Source organism: Onychomys torridus, unplaced genomic scaffold (genome assembly GCF_903995425.1).
Source record: "Onychomys torridus unplaced genomic scaffold, mOncTor1.1, whole genome shotgun sequence".
In the NCBI taxonomy this organism is placed as follows: Eukaryota; Metazoa; Chordata; class Mammalia; order Rodentia; family Cricetidae; genus Onychomys; species Onychomys torridus.
Genome location: NW_023411600.1, coordinates 180,246 through 200,007, shown reverse-complemented (window position 1 = coordinate 200,007; position 19,762 = coordinate 180,246). Strand labels below are relative to the sequence as shown.

Here is a 19,762-nt window from a genome sequence, read left to right as displayed (position 1 = left end):
CTTGTCACTACATGGACGCCCAGGGAAGGCATTGTGTGAAGCCTGAAGCCAAAACTTGAATTACCTTGGAGACCCAAGATGTTGGAGAGGCCAGAGTTGTGGGATACCTGCTGAGGAGAGCTGCTAAAAGGGATTGGAACCAACTTAAAAATCAAGAAATGTTTTACATTTAATAAAGCTGAAAGAAGTTGGAGATCTGAAGAGAGTTTTGAGATCAGATATGGAGATGTAGAGTTTAGAGTTTGCCCAGTTGGTTATCAAGCTTGTTTCAGCCCAGAATTTCCTAACTATGCTCCTTCCCCTCTCTTTTGTAATGGTAATGTGTATTCTATGCCAATGAATGTGGGAAGTATGTGTTCTACTATTTAATTTGATTTTATAGGGGGAATAGCAGTTTGAATGTATTTGGACTCCATAGTCTCATAGGGAGGGACACTATTAGGAGGTGGGGCCTTGTTGGAGTGGGCATGGTCTTCATGGAGGAAGTGTGCCACTATGGAAGTGGACTTGAGCTCTCATAAGTACTTAAGATACCTCCAAGTGTTCAGTCCAGTCCCTGTTGCTTTTTGATGAAGATGTAGCCAGCACAATGTCTGCCTGCATACCCTCATATTCCTTACCATGATGATAATGGACTGAACCTCTGAACTTGAAGCAAGATACCACAATTAATTTTTGTAAGAGATATCATTGTAATGGTGTCTCTTCACAGCAATAGAAACCTAGCTAAGACAGGGGGATGCATTTAAGACATGGCTATGAATCTCTCAAGAGATTTGGACTTTTTTTTATTATGTTTGTGTTTTAATTTTACAAATCAGCCATGGGTTCCCTTATCCTCCCCCTTCCCACACCCACCCCCACTTTCCCCCCATCCTCTCCCCTCCATTCCCATCTCCTCCAGGGCCAAGACTCCCCTGGGGATTCATTTAAACCTGGTGGATTCAGTATAGGCAGGTCCAGTCCCCTCATCCAGGCTGAGCAAAGTGTCCCTGTGTAAGTCCAAGGTTCCAAACAGCCAGCTCATGCACTAAGGACAGATCCCTGTCCCACAGCCTGGATGCCTCCCAGTAGTTCAAGCTATTCAGTTGTCTCACTTATCCATAGAGCCTGCTCCAGCTGGGGGCTCTACAGCCATTGGTTCATAATTCATGTGCTTCCATTCATTTGGCTATTTGTCCCTGTGATTTTTCCAATCTTGGTCTCAATAATTCACACTCTTTCAGTCCCTCCTCTTTCTCAACAATTGGACTCCTGGAGCTCCACCTGGGGCCTGGCTGAGGATCTCTGCATCCACCTCCATCAGTTATTGGATGAGAGTTACAGCATGATTGTTAGGGTGTTTGGCCCTCTGATCACCAGACTAGGTCAGATTAGGCTTTCTCTCGACCATTGCCAGCAGTCTACAGAGGATGTATTGCAGATTTCTGAGGACCTCTCCAGCACTCTGCCTATTTCTGTTCTCATGTGGTCTTCATTTATCATGGTCTGTTATTCCTTGTTCTCCCTTTCTATTCTTGATCCAGCTGGGATCTCCTGCTCCCCTAAGCTCTCTTTCCCTCAAATCTTTCCCTTCATTACTCCCACTGTCGTCCAGGTTGTTCATGTAGATATCATCCATTTCTCTGTCATTGAGTGATCCCTGTGTCTTTCCTAGGGTCCCGTTTTCTAGGTAGCCTCCCTGGAGTTGTGTAGCAGTCTAGTCATCTTTTTTTGTTTTACATCTAGTATCCTACTATGAGTGAGTACATACCATGTTTGTCCTTCTGAGTCTGGGTTACCTCACTCAGGATGATTTTTTCTAGATTCATCCATTTGCCTGCAAACCTCATGATGTCATTGTTTTTCTCTGCTGAGTAGTACTCCATTGTGTATATGTACCATATTTTTTTATCCATTCTTCAGTTGAAGGACATCTAGGTTGTTTCCAGGTTCTGTCTATTACAAACTATGCTGATATGAACATAGCCCTTGTGGTATGATTGAGCATTCCTTGGGTACATGCCCAAGAGTGCTACAGCTGGTTCTTGGGGGAGATGGATTCCCAATTTTCTAAGGAAGCACCATATTGATTTCCAAAGTGGCTGTACAAGCTTGCATTCCCACCAGCAGTGGAGGAGAGTTCCCCTCTAGCCAAAAAGAAATTTGCATCCACATTACAGTCTCTCATGTTCAGCCATTCTGTACAGTTTCCACTTTTATTGCAGAGACTTCTTGGTAGTTCCAGCATTGTAAGTACCAAACAACATTCTTTTTATTTTTTAAATTTAATTTAATATTACATATCAGCCACAGATTCCCCTATCCTACCTCCTCCCGCACCCCCATTCCCCCCCAATACACCCAATTGCCATCTCCTCCAGGGCAAGACTCCCCTGGGGATTCAGCTCAAACTGGTAGATTCAGTCCAGGCAGGTCCAGTCCCCTTCCTTCCAGGCTGAGGACAGTGTCCCTGCATATGCCCCAAGTTCCAAACAGCAAGTTCATGCAGTTCAGTCCCACTGGCTGCATGCCTCCCAAACAGTTCAAGCTAATCTCACTTATGCAGAGGGCCTGATCCAGTTGGAGGCTCCTCAGCTATTGGTTCATAGTTCATGTGTTTCCATTAGTTTGGCAATTTGTCCCTGTGCTTTTTCCAGTCTTGGTCTGAACAATTCTCACTCATACAATCCCCCCTCTTTCTCGCCTTTTGGACTCCTGGAGCTCCATCTGGGGCCTGGCCAGATCTCTTTATCTGCTACATGAGCCACCTGACGTGTGGGGGTAAAGAGAGCTTAGGGGAGCAGGAGATCCCAGCTGGATCAAGAACAGAGAGGGAGAACAAGAAATAATAGACCATGATAAATGAAGACCACATGGGAATAGGAAGAAGCAAAGTGCTAGAGACGTCCCCAGAAATCCAAAAAGATACCTCTACATTAGACTACTGGCAATGGTCAAGAGAAAGCATGAACTGACCTACTCTGGTGATCAGATAACCAAACACTCTAACGGTCATGCTAGAAATTTCATCCAAACAACATTCTTGATGAAAATTTGTACAGAGAGTAACGTGCACCCTGCCTTTTTCTCTGGCCCTGAGCTCCCCCTGTTGGTGATGAGCGCCCCAGCAAGGAGGTTTGTGTCTGGGTTCACGCTAAGGTCCTGGCACTGTGTGTCTTGTACAGTAGTAAGTGGCTGTGTCCTCAGCTTTCAGGCTGTTCATTTGCAGGTAGAGGGTGTTTTTGGAATCATCTCTGGAGATAGTGAACCGGCCCTTCACAGATGCACTGTACTCTGTTGTGTAACTATTAGCTTTGTTTCTAATAAAACCAACCCACTCCAGCCCCTTCCCAGGAGACTGGCGGACCCAGCTCATGTAGAAATCACTAAAGGTGAATCCAGAGGCTGCACAGGAGAGTTTCAGGGAACCCCCAGGCTGTGCCAAGTCTCCTCCAGACTCTATGAGCTGCACTTCACACTGGATACCTGGAAGAGTAGATAATTCAGGTCAGAAAAGTGTTACACACACCCACCACACCTCTTACTCATGCCCCCACACACTCAGCATCTCTTGTTCCCATTAATGACCTTTTAAAAGGGTTACAAGGAAAATCAAGCTCAGCCACAACTTCATGATGAGAGGGCAGTGTTCAGTGCTGGTCACTGAATTGGGAGAGAGGGGAACTCAGGACTCAGCTCCTCTGTTAGAGCTACAGGGGCTGGGCTGGTTTTCATGAGCAGAGGAAAGCCCAGTTTGCATTTCTTCCTGTATATCATCAGCTTTTGGGTTGAAGCAATAGAGGGTGAAGTTGTTAGTAAGAATACAGAGTTGAAATGGATGAGTTAGGTAGAAGTAACTGTGTTACAATATTGTTTATTATGTGTATGTCATAACAGTTCATTGTTTTATTGTGATTTACTTGTGTCCACAATTCTAATTCATGAATATAAGGAAATATTATTTTGAAAATTTAAGAAAGATTAATATAAAGATGAATTAATGTTGAATAGAAATGTTAAAATAAAGGAGGTCTTTTGAGGACATAGTTCAGTTCTGTATGAAGCACAAGGGCCTAGAATTGTGCCCTTTTCTGATGAAGATACATGAAAGAAATGACTACTCTCCAGAACAAGCCTCTGATAAATGACAAAGCATATTGAAAACCCACGTTTATGCCTAATGTCTTGTAAACAAGCAAGACTTCCAGTGGAGGGATTGGGACACCAACACAACCATATTACATTTTTTTTGGCTTTTTGATGAAGAGGTTTGTCTGTGTAACAACTCTAGGTGTCCTGGAACTCACTTTGTAGAGCAGGCTGGCCACAAACTCACAGAAAACTGCCTACCTCTGCCTCCTGAATGCTGAGATTAAAGGTATATGCCATCATGCCCATCTGCCACATAAACTTTGACCTACAGTTTGCCATGTCTATAAGATAAACTGGGATAAAAGTGGCACAGGAATTTGGGGGATGGCTTACCAATGGCTGGTCCATCTTGAGACCCATACCAGGGTGGGAAAACACCCTGACTCTGCCTGGAGGGCCAGGACTCAGAGGCTGGGCAGCCCAGAGACCTAGGATAGAAATTAATATGAATGGCAAAAAAAAAATCAGTCAATGAAATGATTTCTAGTGAAACACTGTTGTACTCATACATTGCTGCCTAGACCAATTTTCATCAGAGATGCTGATGGAAACAGATGCAGAGACCCACATCCAAACATTAGTCAGAGCTTGGAGAATCCTGTAAAAGAGGAAAGATAATAGGAGCCAGGGTATGAAATGACATAAGAAAACCCACAGAATGAAGTAACATGGCTCACTGAAGCTCACAAAGACTGAACCACCAGCCAGAGAGCTTGCATGGGACCAACCTAGGCCCTCTGCACATGTGTCACAGTTGTGTAGCACAGTCTTCTTGTGGGAGTCCTAACAGAAGAAGCAGGGCCTGTCTCTGACTCTATTACCTAATTTGAGACCCTTTCTTCCTACTGGGTTGCCTTGTTCAGCCTTGATAGAAGACAGCTAGTCTTGTTGAAGCTTGATATACATGGGAGACCTGCCCCTTTCTGAATAGAAAGATGGATAAATGAATTGTGGGAAGATAGGGGGTTGGGGAGAGGGGTTAGGAAGAAAGGAGAGAGGGAGGGAAATTTTTGATTGGGGAAAATTTAATTAATTAATAAAAATTCACAATAAAAAAGAAAACCCATGTTTATATTTTTTTGGGTATCTTAATATTGTGTTGGTTTATATTTATCATCAGTAGGCATCAACTCAGCTTTAATTGTAAAATCTTTAAAGGAAACAGAGCTTCCATGGCTGTGACTACCAAGGAGTCTCCTGCCTGGACTCTAGCCACACTTGACTGTCTTTCCCTCTATCTGTATGCCTTGAAGACATGGCACTTACATACTGTTTGGGCAATAAGTCACAAGATGAGGAATCTTGAAATAATGATATCCTCCCTGAAAAGGAAATATTGAATTATAATTTTTCATTTGAGGAATTTATTCTGTGTGAAAGAAACCTCCTTCATTGTGGTTTATGAATCCTGTGGATTGGGATATTACATCTTCTGTAGTTTTCCCAGGAAAGAAAACAAGGCTCAAAGAAAAAACTACAGGTATATATTGTTTTTACTTTGGAACCTTCAGGAAAACCGCTATAACTCCTTAGGGTCTCTTGAGGGTTTCCTGTATTTAAGGGAAAACATGTTAAGTGTGAGGAAGAAAGTCATGAAGGAAGAAATGCCCTTGTTGGTTATTCTCTACCCCTGCTCCTTGGATTCCTGCACTGAAGGAAATGGGAAAACCACATGGTGATTGTATAGCCCCTTGGAACGGTTGCCAAGGGTTCAACTGAATATATTATTGCCTTCTAATTTTTTTCAAAACTTCAATATTGATTTCTACAATTACTGTATCATCTCACTGTAGAGGAATCTTAAAAGTTCTTATTAATAAAATCAAACCTGAGCCAGGTATTGGGGTGAATGCTGGAAGATCAGAGAAGCAGATCAAGTCATAGCTTCCTCACCTTGCCAGTTCCCCAGCTGATCCTGTTTCCTCAGACTGGAAGCATCTGAGTCCTCATGTCTGTATGGATCTCAGCTGAACCGCTGCTCAAAAGCCTAAAAGCTTAACCAGCCAAATGTTTCTAGTTTCTGGTCTTCACACCTTATATATCTTTCTCTTTCTGCCATCACTCCCTGGTATTAAAGCTGGCTTTCTGGTATTAAATGCGTGAGTCACCATTCCCGGCTTTAAACTCACAGACATCCAGATGGATCTCTGCCTCCCAAGTGGTAGGATTAAAGGTGTGTGTGCCACCATTTTCTAGCCTCTATGTCTATCTAATGGCTGTTCTGTCCTCTGACCCCAGATAAGTTTATTAGAGTGCACAATATTTTGTGGGACAAAACATATCACCACAGCTCACCTTCCTGACAACAATATGGAAGGGTTCTTTTTCGTTGTATCTACACCATATTTTCTACTTATTTTCACAGAGAAGACTTTAAATCAGATAGTGGTTGGCTACTCTAAGAACATATGTATCCATACTGCAGCACAGTATCATGCAGACTAGTCTCCTTTGTAGATCAAAGTATTTGTAGCTGGGTTTGCATTTAGCTTTCTCTTCTGATACTATGCAGAGTACCTTCCAGTACCATGACTACTAGTCAAGAGGGTTAAAAACTGTAGTTAGGCACCAGCTGCACTTCTCCATGTTCACTTAGATATTCAAGTTTTGACTTCAAAAATAGAGCCTAGCCAGGCACAGGTGGCACATGCCTTTAATCCCAGCACTCAGGAGGCAGAGGCAGGAAAATGTCTGTGAGTTCTAGGCCAGCTTGAACTACAGTGTGAGTTCCAGGAAAGGTGCCAATGCTACACAGAGAAACCTTGTCTCAAAAATAAAAATAAAGCCTTTCCATCAGTTTTGGGGGAGCAACCATTTTCATTCCATGACTGGTACTATTAACCTAGTTCAAAGCTGGATGTAATAGGCTGTATGTTAGAAGGAACTGCTGAGATTTTGCCAAATGCATGTGTCCAAACTCCTTTGTGAACATTTATGTGGATATTACAGTCTCAGATTAAATCAAATCAACTTCTTTTTTCTTTCTTTCTATCTGAGTGTTTCCAGACATTCCTAATGGTGCTACTACTTAATACATTTCCACATGGTGTGGTGACCCTGTAACCAAATGTGATTGTGAATTATAATGTAAATTTCTGATATACAGGTTATCTGAAATGTGACCTCAAATGTGGTTGCAATTCACTGGCTTACAACTGCTATTCTAAAGAGTAATGGAAAATCCAGAGATCAAAATTAGCCAAAGTATTGAAAGCAGACAACTGTGGATAGCTAAGCACTAAATGAAACATTAGTAGCTCCTCCTTCAAGGATTAAGGAACATCATCAATGATGAGATGGATAGAATGTAAGAGCCAGAATTTGGAGAGGAGTGCCATGCAATGCTGTCTTTGGATCTGACAAGTCCATCACAACCATGAACACTCAGAGGTTGTGACTATATGCAAAAAAGAAAACCATGAGACTAGGAAGGGAAATAAAGAAAAGGGACTGCAGGAGTGGATGAGAAGGGTCAGCATGAGTGGATGAGAAGGGTCAGCAGGAGTGGATGAGAAGGGTCAGCAGGAGTGTATGAGAAGGGTCAGCAGAAGTGGATGAGAAGGGTCTGTAGGAGTGGATGAGAAGGGTCAGCAGGAGTGGATGAGAAGGGTCAGCAGAAGTGGATGAGAAGGGTCAGCAGGAGTGGATGAGAAGGGTCAGCAGGATTGGAAGATGGAGATAAGAGTGAAGAAAAGGTGAATATGGTCTGAACTCTTTCTATTTACACACAGAACTGTTAAAAATAAACAGATTTTCTGCCACTGTGTTCCGTTTCTTAATTCTGATGAAAATTTCCTTTGCCTCATGAACTCCTTGACATACTATCTGTATGTGAGAAGATCTTAACAGTTATCACCACAAAAATTATATATATTTTTTATAGCATCTGTGCTTTGTATAAATGATACTTGGTACCTGGGCGGTGGTGACACAAGCCTTTAATCCCAGCACTGGGGAGGCAGAGCTAGGCACATCTCTGTGTGTTCAAGGCTAGCTTGGGCTACCAAGTGAGTTCCAGGAAAGGCACTACACAGAGAAACCCTGTCTCGAAAAACCAAAAAAAAAGGCACTTGATTTCATCTTGTAGCAATTTTTAATATAAATGTCTATGAATAATAAAGTGGGGGTAAGTGTACTGCCTATTGTTCTGGGACCCTCAATGAATCCAGAAACCATTAAACATAATATGACTTTAGCTCCTATGTGATTGAAGCAAGAATATCTGAAGACCACATTAAGTAGAGCAGAGACTCACACTTGTCTAGTATTTTCCCATTGAAAATTAGGATACTAATGACTTTTCATATTGAGCTACAAGTTAATAATGGAAGTATAAAGTTAAATTAATGGTTTCCACATTGTTCATAAGAATCGTGCATGGAAAATGTACATTTTGCATATTTCTGAGCTAGAGCTCTTGTCATACAAATCATTGTCCAAGGCAAATGTCTGTTTTCTACTGATAATGAAGTGAAGGAGAGCAAACAAGGAACTATTTTCCCTTTCCTGTAAGTGTAGGTTAATTTGGCCTTGATAAAGTTCCACCTCTGGCAGGACATACCTGAAACAAGATTCAGTAGCAGGAAGTAATCATCAGAAAGAAGGACAGCATGGTTCACAGAGACCTGGGCACGGAGAGCTAGAGCTTGCTCTCAGCAGGGGATCCACCTGCCAGTCTCCCCAATGTGATGTTGGAACAGAACATGGTGAGTCCTTCATCCACAGAATATTTTGATTTAGCAGAAAGACACTCAGACACCATATCTTTCACAGTTCCTAAGAGTTTATGAAAAATGAAAGAGAAAGGAATCACAAAAATTAGAACTTACCGTTTCCTAATTACCTTCCCCAAATCCCTTCAAAAGCTATAGCCGGTGGCTCATCTGAGTTTAAGGTAAGTGGGTCATGTCTGTGTTTAGATAAATGGTCAGATATTTATCTAGATGGAAAGTTCTAATTAGCAATATGATGATGAACATAATAGATTAGGTAACTCAATCAGATAAAAATACAATGGGTCAGTTGTGTGCCTGATGTTCACATTTCTCAGTGAAAGCAGAAAGATTGGAAAGTGTATGAGTCACCGAGTGTGGCCTTTCCTCTCTTTTGTTTCCTCTAATCCAAAACACTGTCCTATTCAGAATCCACTGACCCTTGGCCTGAATCTCGTGAGGACAAAGCTTCAAAAATACCTTGGACATTCATAAGCATTTGTTCCTGGTAACCTCAGCAGAGTCATTTCTACAATCAGAGGTGATTTTCTGCATTTAGTTCCTGTTAGAAAGTGTGGCATACATTTTTTAAATTGCAGAAAAAACAGAATTATGTTTTCACTGATGTCACAGACATGCACATACTGTAAGTGTGTAGAGAATTCTGTGAAATCATTAGATGGGGTGACAGCTGGGACCCCAGAACCAGCACTTTATTATTTCTGCACCTGTTTCTACTGTGTCCCTGTTCTCAATGTGCGCTCTGCGCCCCCTGCTGGTCCTGAGCACTGCTGCAGGGAGGTTTGTGTCAGGGTTCTCACCGAAGGTCCCTCACTGTGTCTAATACAGTAATAAATGGAGGTGTCTTCGACTCTTAAACTGTTCATCTGCAGGTAGAGGCTGCTTTTGGAATCATCTCTTGAGATAGTGAATCTGCCTTTCACAGACTCCACATAGTGTGTTTCATAATTATAGCTTTTGGTTCCAATTTGAGCAACCCACTCCAGCCCCTTCCCTGGAGCCTGGCGGACCCAGCTCATCCAGTAGTCACTGAATGTGAATCCAGAGGTTTCACAGGAGAGAATCAGGGACTTTCCAGGCAGCACTAAGCCTCCTCCAGACTCCACCAGCTTCACCTCACACTGGACACCTGCAAACACAGAGAATCCTGTCAGTAAACTGCCACAAATGTCCACTGTCCATCACACTCATGTCCACTCACACACTGAGTATCTCTCCATATCTATAAATCACCTTTTAAAAGAATAACAAGAAAGACCCAGCTCTGTCTCAACTCCATGCTGAATGTTCTGTGTTCAGTGATGATCACCGAATGGAAGAAGGAACTGTGAGTCCAGATCTGGGTGCCTCTGTCAGAACTGTAGCGTCAGGGATGGTTTTCATGAGCATAGGGGAACATTATTTGCATGTCTTCCTGCTATAACATGAGCTCAGGAGCGGGAACCGTGGAGGAGACAATGAATAGTGCAGATATCTGAGACGGAATAAAGACCAAACTGACATTTATAGCATCCAAGTGTCACTTATTGTCCTGGGGACATAGCTCAGCTGGTCAAGAAATTGTTTACATGTTTGTTCCCAGAAAAGAAGAGGGGCAGGAGAATTATCTGTTTGATTGTGCTTGGGCAATGTGAAACTGTGTCTCAAGAAAGAAAAGAGAAGGAATGAAGAAAGGAAACATTATTTAATATGATTTCATATTTATAAATAGAAATATAACTTTGCTACCTTGCTCTACTATACTTTGTACATATAAACCCACCTAATGTCTTAGCAGAAGTTGTTAAATAAATTCATAGGAAATTATGTCAAACTCAAATAATTTTAGTCGACATTGCATAAGGTTTAGTGAATAGCAAATGCATATATTTACTGAATACAAATACATTCATTACATGAATACAAATACAATTTGAGATTACACTTTGATCAAAATTAAAATACATTCAAGACTATGTTTAACCCTCAGCTCTCCCAGGACTGACATCCCCCACTGACAAATGTAGGCCTGCTCTCTCCAAAGGCCCTCCCAATTCTTCTGTGACCTCCTTAAGGCAATAGTAGGCTTGTTTATTTCCACACCATATTCTTCTACCCTCCAGATCCTTAAGTACTTAATTGTGTTTCACCATCAGTTATGTCTTAATTCCTCACAGAAAAGATTCACCTGGCACTTAGAGATATGCCTTCCCTGCACCACAAGGTAGTCCAGCTCCTTCCTCTCAAACATCCTACTCTCTTCCTGTGACCTACCTCCCCTTTCAATCATGATGTCATTGATCTTTCCAACATCTTAGGTGGGCTTCTTCATTGTCTCATTTCTCTGAACTTCTAAGTAAACATTGCTCTGACTTAGCCAACAAGTTTCTGATGCCTCCAAGTTCTTTCCTCTAGATGATACCAGACTGCATGGATTTTCTGTAATCATTCATCCCCACACCTACAATTGTTTTTGAAACTTCTCATGCTTGAAAATGACTTCTTTTCCAAGTCACCATCTCATAGGCACTGTGCCTCCTCAACCTATAAGCCTCATGAATACATACTCAGGAGAGCTTTCTCAAAGTACAGCAATCAGACATGAAGAGAACACAAGAAGACAAGGCAGAAAAGGACAATCAAGTGGCATTATGTTCCTTTATGGTGTTTGTTCATGTAATCCAGTTAATATGGGATAAGAGTTCCTCAAAAGAAAGTGTTATCTCAACCCTCTCATGATTCAACCTTGTCCTGAACACTGAACACACCTACAATGAAGGAATAAAGATCATTTGAACAAAAGGAGGAACTGAAAAACTTCTTTTTGTTGTTGTTTTGTTTGTTTCCTTGTTTTTTCCAGAGAGAGCTTGTCTGTAGTTTTGGTGCCTCTCCTGGATCATGCTCTCTAAACCAGGCTGGCCTCAAACTCACAGAGCTCCAACTGGCTCTGACTACTGAATGCTGGAATTAAAGGTGTGGACCACTGCCACCTGGAAAGCAACTCAGAAATTTCAAATGATAAGTATCAAATCAGAAGCTGTAATTAGAACTGAAAATCAGGACATCATCAGAAATTAGTATGAAAATGTATCCTCTGAAAAGCATGATAACCCAGAACATACAAAATTTCTGAGTTCACATCATTATCAAATTAAGCTCTGAAGGAATAAACAGTGTAAACAGGCCCATTATCAAAGAGGTTGATTCTGTTCTAAAAAAAAATCTCACCTTAAAGAATAGTAATATAAATGGCTGAGAACACAAGCCCTTCCCATTCCAAAGATTTATTCATACACACTAAAGGAAGGATCCAACAAAAGAATACCACAATTTTTAATGTATATGTGCCAAATATGCACCAAATTTCATTAAAAGACATCCTGCTCATTCAAAAAGCACAAATTAATACCAATGCTCTGACTGTGGGGGATGACATGTAACTTACAGATGTCTACCAAACATTTCAACAAAACTCTGAAGAATATATTTTTCTCTTTGGTACATGTCATTTTCTTCAAAGTTGACCAATATGCTGGCTAGTTTTAATGTCAACTTGAAGTGAACTAGACACATCTTGGAAGAGTAAACATCAAGTAAAAAAAATAGTCCAACCAGACTTGCTATGGTGGCATTTTCTTGAAGGACAGTTGGTGTGAGCATGCCCATTCCATCAGGTGGTGCAAATCCTGGGTTGATGATGCTGAGAGGCATAAAAAACAGGAACATAGGTCATGAAACACAACCCTGTAGTGAGTAACCATTCCAGCCTTGGCCTGGAAGTTCCAACCCCCATTGAGGCTTTGGTAATGTTCACGCCTACAAGGCAGGTCTAAGAGAGGATGCTGAAGAGACAGGATGGAGGGATATCTTTGGTTCCTGGACACTGGACGCTGGAGGTAGACTGAGCAGAGTTCTCCAGAGAACACTGCCAGACTGCACCTACTGTACCTTTGCCAAACCCTACAACCTATCTATTCATTCATTTCTACGTTACTCCACAAAATAAACTTCCCTTTTAACTACATGGAGTGGCCTTAATAATTTCACCAATACAATTCCTCCGTGGCTCTGCATCAATTTCCACCTACAGGTTCCTGCCCTGAGGACCTCATTGAAGGACTATTACCTGGAAATGTAACATACTTTAAGCCCTTTTTAACCCATGTTGCTTAGGACATGATGTCCTATCACATGGAGGTAGCTTAAGTAAGATTGTAGGACATGCAGCAAGTTTCAACAATTATGGAAATATTGAAACAGCATTCAACAATCTACCTGACTACAATGAAATAAAGCTGTGTATCAACAATTTAAAAAGATACAGAAAGTTCATAATTTCATGGAGACTAAATGCACAGTTGAATGACAGCTATGTCAAGAAATAAATCAAGAAAGACATTTATAAATTATAAAAATGGAATAAAATGAAAACCCAACATACAATATTGCTTAGTTCCTAGATAAAAATGTGGGAGATCTCAATTTAATAACTAGTTATTTACCTCCTTAAAGCCTTGAAAGACCAAGGAGAAACTAGACCCTAAACCAGGAGATGGGAAAAGATAATGAAAAGTGTTCTGACATTAAGGAAATGGGAAAAAAGGAAATGACAGTTCAAACAATCATTGAAAAAATCACTGGTTCTTTGCAAAGACAAACAGCATTGACTAAGGTTAAGGAAACAATCATCAATGGAATTTTTAAAAATCATTGGGTCATACTTTACAAACCTCTATTCAATTAAATTTGAAACTCTAAATGGAGTGGATGAAGATCTACATACATAAACCATAATAAACGTAAAATGAGATAAATAATTTATTCCTCTTTGGCTATTGTAAAGACTAAATTAAAGAAAGAAATGAAAACTGAGTTTTCATAGATGTTGGATGTCTTTGTGTGCATGTGTGGGGTACTTGAGTTGCATTTTCAGATATCCTGTTATTATATTAATGACATCAAACTAAACACTGATAATCCATGTATAAGAGCTAAGGATAGAGAGTGAGCTGGTATAAGAACTTCAGGTTCATGATGTCAACTGTCCTCCCATGACTCCAATCCCCCAAAGATGTGGGATTTCACATTGCTTGAGAGCTGATTCTCTGGGCATGCACACTTTACCCTCCATCATGAAAACAGAGTGTCCATTCCTAATTATTATATTTTTTATTATTCTTTCACACCCCAACAGTAGTTTCTCCTCCTTCCAGGCCTCCCAACCATTCCCCCACTTCTCCTTTCCACCAGACCCACTCTTCCTTGGTTTCCCTTCAGAAGCCACCCAGGGATACCACAATATAAAAAGATACAGTGTGGCTGGGCACAAACCCTCATATCAAGGCTGAATGAGGCAACCCAGTAGGGGGAAAGGAGTCCTAAGAACAGGTAAAAGAATAAGAGATACTCCCAACTTAAACTGTTAGGTGTCTCTCAAAAAATGCTAGCTACCCAACAATAACATGTAGGCAGAGAGGTTAAATCAGACTCATAAAATATTCCATGATTGTCTCTTTAGTCACTGTGAGCCCCTATCATTCTGCTAAAAGGGAAGAAGACTTTGTTGTGAGCAAGGCCATGTGACTTGTGGCACCAGAAAAGCAACTTAGGTTTCAGGAACTAAGAATAGTGAACTCTAAGTCAGTTTTGTTTTGAGTACTTCAGGAAAAAAAAAATTGCAATACACTAGAGGACTGTGCCCTCTAGTTAGAGGTTTTCCTTTGGATAAAAGGTTCCTTGATGGAGTTAGGACTCTCTGTCCTCTCAGCACCTGCTCCTCAGGGTCCTTCTGCAAGGTAAGGTGTGGGCAACACCTGATGGCCACGACTTCCATTGCAACAGGGTTAATATGCCTGGGAATCTTCTCCCACTCTGGAGTCTGACAGTTGTCTGGGGCTTCTCTAGGTTTAAGGCATGGAATTTGGGTTTTCTCTGTGTGTCTTCACTTGTTCTTTAGGCTCCTTCACACATGAAGATGTGGTCAACAAAAGTGGCTTTCCTTTCTTCATGAATGTTGCAGAAAATTGATGCAGACTTGCACATAGTTTAATTACATGCTTTAGTGATCTGTATTTTAGATATGGACCATATTGACAGCAAAGAATGGTCACACAAACCCTGGAAAATCAAACTTTAAACCACATTCATTCACATATTTATCATTTGGATGGGTGTAAAATATAGTCAAAAGCAGCAAACAGCCTCCTAAATGTCTATGATGATCATAGATGATACTAACCTCAATACGAGAAGCCTCTCCTTTAAAGAACCTGGTGAATTTAGAAATGAGCTGTGTCAGAACCAAGAATTAGTGTCTCAAGGGAATGGATGTAGGATGAGAGAAGAGTCTCCTACAAGCGGGATAGTATGAGTCTCAGGGTTTGACTGGAGAGGTCATAATGGAGGATGGGAAGGATAGTGAAAATCTTGTGCCTGAGTCCATGTACTATGGGTCCATGGTAGAAATTGTTCCTGGGTATTGGTATTGGTTACTGATTCAAAGGAATGGAGATGGGCTAGAAGGGAAGATTGAGACAGTTTAAGGAAAGAGTTAGGTTTGTTCCTCACTCAAAATAAATTTTTTAATAACTCAGGCTTCCAAAATATCTGAACAGAAATTAGCTTCTGATAGTCTCCCTCTCATTTTCAACAAAACAAAACTGAATCTAACAGTTTCACAGACATGCTCTTTCCATCCTCCTTTCCTAAGCTTTACTGATCCATGCTGATCCATCTGGTGGCATGTCTTCCTATAGGCTGTGAATATGTTTTTCTCTGATTGGTTGATAAACAAAGCTGTTTGGCCAATGGTGAGGCAGAATAAGGTTAGGCAGTACATTCCAAAGGGAGAGAGAGGAAGAAGAAAGGCAGAGGTGGAGGAGACACCAGTTGCTGCCAAAGGAACAGCAGCATGTCAGCAGACTGGTAAGCCATAGAACACATGGCAAAATACAGATTAAGAATTATAAGTTAATGTAAGTAAGTGTAAGAGCTAGTCAGTAATAATCCTGAGCTAATGACCAAGAAGTTATAATTAATATAAGCTTCAGAGTGATTGATTTAAAAGTTGATATGGGACCACATGGGCTCTCTGGTACCAGAATAAACTTCTGGCTATAGATCTACTTGTCCACACACCTCTTTTATATATAATCACTGTGCCTCTGGTGCACACACCTACTTTAACTATGCATGCTGATCTACTGGTCCACATACCTCCTTTACCTATGCATGTTAATGATGACCCACACACCCCCTTTATCTGTACATGCTAATCCATGATGCTTCACCAGTGCATGCTGATCCATGATCTGCACACTTCCTTTACCTATGCATGTGGCCTCAATTGTACACCCCTCTGAAACACTAACCAATTTCCATTTGGCCTCACACATAATGTTGGAAAGTTTTCCAGACTCACTTGTCCTTATCTAGGGAGCATGGGACAACAGGGGGGCAACACAGGTTTCTAGGACACAAAACGCATATAGGAAAACTTTCCTCTTACTATTTGTAGTCAGGATGAAAAACAAGGTTAAAAAAATCTGATAATTTGGAAATAAGAGGATTAATACACCCAATCTTATTCAAAAGGACAATCATCACTCATTAATAGCAGGATCTTCACTATGGGATATGTGCAGTCATTGGATAGCATATTTCAAAATACCCTTTTACAGCACAAGGCTGTGGCAGTAAAAGTAAGATCCCTTGAGGACCCTGATCAAGGAGGAAGTGAGAAGCAAAACGATTTATATGAATGATCCAGGCATGCTGCTGACCTAGAGTGTGAGCGTTCTGAAGGCTGAAGCAGATCAATAACAACCAGAAGTGAGACTGAACCTGATAGGGACACTTTAAACAAGCCAGTTTGAAACAAACAGTCAAAGAGAAGTCAATGTGAATGAAGAAAATCAATGGCCATGAGGCAGTTTCAGAAAGACGGCATAGACAGCAGTCACTCAGGATGAGCAGAGTCATGCACACAGTCTCAGAAAGTGGTTGGTCAGTGTGCTGCAGGGATCACAAGCAATGACTGTAAAGAGTTTTGCCAATTATTTTAAGATGTTTCACAGGTCTTGCCTCAGGTAATTTGGGATATTGTAACAGCTTACTTAATTTTGCTGTTAGATAGATAGGTCTATAAGAAATCAGTTAAAAAGGTATGGAATTTTATTTTCTCTTTTAATCACGAATGTTGGCAACCATTAGTGATATTTTTCTTAGTTTTCTGTTGTTGAAATTCTGTAAGTTTATAACCACCCAGAATGTTTATTTCAGAATGAAAACAAGCAGAAACCCTAGATGATTTTTGCATCTGTCCATACACAATCAACTCAAATTATGTTCTCCTGTTTAGTGTCATGATCTACACAGAATTTAAACCTCACTCTTTCTTGGTATTTTCTAACCTTACTTCACAAATAAGTAAAGATTCCTCTCTCATTATGGTTTTAGATTCATTCTAAAGCTGCAGAAGTCATAGTCCTTTGACTGCAACATGGGCTCTAGTCCTTGGAATATTGGTGACATTGTAAATGACCAGCTACAAGCCTCTCAATGACCACTGGAACAGCAGCATCCAATGGGTTTGTCAACCTGGAAATCTGAATCTGAATCATCTCGGTCTACTTTGATGTGATGCATAGGAGCTGCAAAAGGCTACCCTGGGGTCACCAGGCAACTGTGTCCATGTGAGGCTGAGGCAAACAGAACAGGCAGAGTTGTCTACAGTCCTGTGTGTTCATTGTATAGAGGGTTAACTGGCCTTGGGGTCACCTGCCCTGAAGTGTTTAATAAGGATGTACATATGAGATAAATCCTTGAGAATGAATTAGGCATGGCTCACTGATGGCAAATTCTTCACTGATCTTCTTTCTGAGCCTGCAGTGAAGGGAGCAATGGGAAGAAGGGAGCAGAATTTATCCAATGTGTTCAGGGCAGACATATACAGATTCCAGATTGCAGAAGAAGCAAGATATGAGGAGGTGAAGTTTTTCTAGTAGAATAGATGGAATGTATGAAATTCACAGGAAGTCCTCAAATGGAATCTGAGAAAACCATCTCAGTTCTCATTTTCCAGGGTGTTTTTCAAAGCACCACCCACCTTGTGTAAAAGCTAAGAGAGACATGTGGTTCCCTCCCTAACTTTTCTTCCTGTGTTCTTCATAACGAATCTGAGATCTGTGCTCTGAGCTCCTCTGAAGGGCATCTCCTTCAGGAAACCCAGGAAAAGCGATTGAAAAAGGAACTTTGCCCACCAAGGAGGATCAAGACGTTCAAAGCCTTAAGAATCATAAGGATACCAAGGAGCAGAGTCAGTGGTCATGTCTTCTCAAATAGATATTTACCTGTGTGGTAGAAGAGGTCCAGATTGGGGCAGTGTGTTCCTGAACTGAGCTGAAATTTGGGGAAAATCTGTCTTATGTTTTAGTTCCTTCATATTTCTAAGTAACTCTTTACCACCTGGGTAGTGTAAAGAGCAGAATCATTTACTCTCGTGTATGAAAGCCTCAAGTCTAGCACTAAAGACTTCAGGGTTTTTAAGGACATCTCTTCCCATAACTAGTCAGTGGTCACATGTGAACTTGGGGGCTGTTCTTCAGATGAAATTTTTTTCTGTGAGAATGTAGAGGTGGAGATGTAAAGAGGGTTACAGGGAGAAAGACAGAAAGAGAAAAAGACAGAGACAGAGAGACTCCAGTGTCTGTATATTTTCCCTATCCCATAAAGAGAGAAACATATTTTATTGATTAAAAGTGGCCTCAGACCACTTTTAACTTTAATGCTATTCTAAAAAGCCATAGTCCAAAGGAGCGTACACTATCATTTAACGTTGGCCTTGTTTGTTTTGTAGAGACAAAATTCAACTTATACTTCTATCCAGTAGTGCTGAGAATCCTCGGTGTATTCTGTTGCTCAAGAAAGAAGAGGAGAACAAACGATAACCAGTGAGGACAAAATTTATATTTATTATCCCATGTCTTCTATAAAAATAATGACATAATTTTTTCCTGCCTTTGATATCTTTCCTGTCACTTAAAAAATATGTGAGAGCAAGGCTGGGAAGTGGTGGTTTATGCCTTTAATTCCAGCGCTAGGGAGGCAGAGCCAGGCAGATGTGTGAGTTCAATGCCAGCCTGATCTACAGAGCAAGATCCAGGACAGGCACCGAAAGTGCACAGAGAAATCCTATCTCAAAAAACCAAATGAAAAGAATATGTGAAATCAGAACCACAAAGCCAAAGAAGTAATGTTCCTTGGGGACAGCTGAGATGTTGGTAATCAAAACCCTCCTCAGCACACAGGAAGTAGGTGGTCCTTCACTGCAACAGAGACACTTCTGTACTTGTAGGAAGTTTTGTGTTTGAACTCACTCTGCACAGTAATGCACAGCTGTGTCCTCTGTGGTCACCGAGCTTCAGGGAAAACTGATTCTTCAATTTTACTGCTCTCATAGTTATTTGCCTCTTCAGAGACAGATTCTGGATGATGCCTCAATTATTATAATTTTCACCAATTTATTGCAGTCCTTTCCCTGGAGCTTCCAAATTAATTGCTGACTGCTCCCTCAACTAGCCAGCTTGACTTGTGTGTGATACCCAGTATTTAAAAAAAAATATTTTTAAATTATTTAGAGTGTTATTTTCCTGAAATAAAACTTCTAAAATTTTAACAGTTTTGTATTTATTTCAGTCTGGAGTGGGCTCTGTAGATTGTAGCACTCCTATATGTCAAGTCACTATTTTTCAACATTTTCAAAGTAATAAAGGAACCAAGTCTGTGAGTTCCAAAATGTGGGGAGATATCTAGAGCCTCCACCCCAGGGCTTTGCTCTGATGTTGTTCTGTCTCTCCAGATCTGTCCCCTCCCTAGGACATGGCACTCTATCTGATGGGGGTTAGACTCAGCATGAA

General features: G+C 41.0%; 2 gene segments (V, D, J or C); both read right to left on the bottom strand.

Annotated features, from left to right (window-relative positions):
• Window positions 1–3,136: 3,136 nt before the first annotated feature.
• Window positions 3,137–3,616, bottom strand: LOC118575253. The segment is given in 2 exon segments: window positions 3,137–3,468; window positions 3,571–3,616. Coding segments are annotated over 2 exon segments (378 nt in total).
• A 5,964-nt stretch (window positions 3,617–9,580) lies between these two features.
• Window positions 9,581–10,146, bottom strand: LOC118575252. The segment is given in 2 exon segments: window positions 9,581–9,996; window positions 10,101–10,146. Coding segments are annotated over 2 exon segments (462 nt in total).
• Window positions 10,147–19,762: the final 9,616 nt, after the last annotated feature.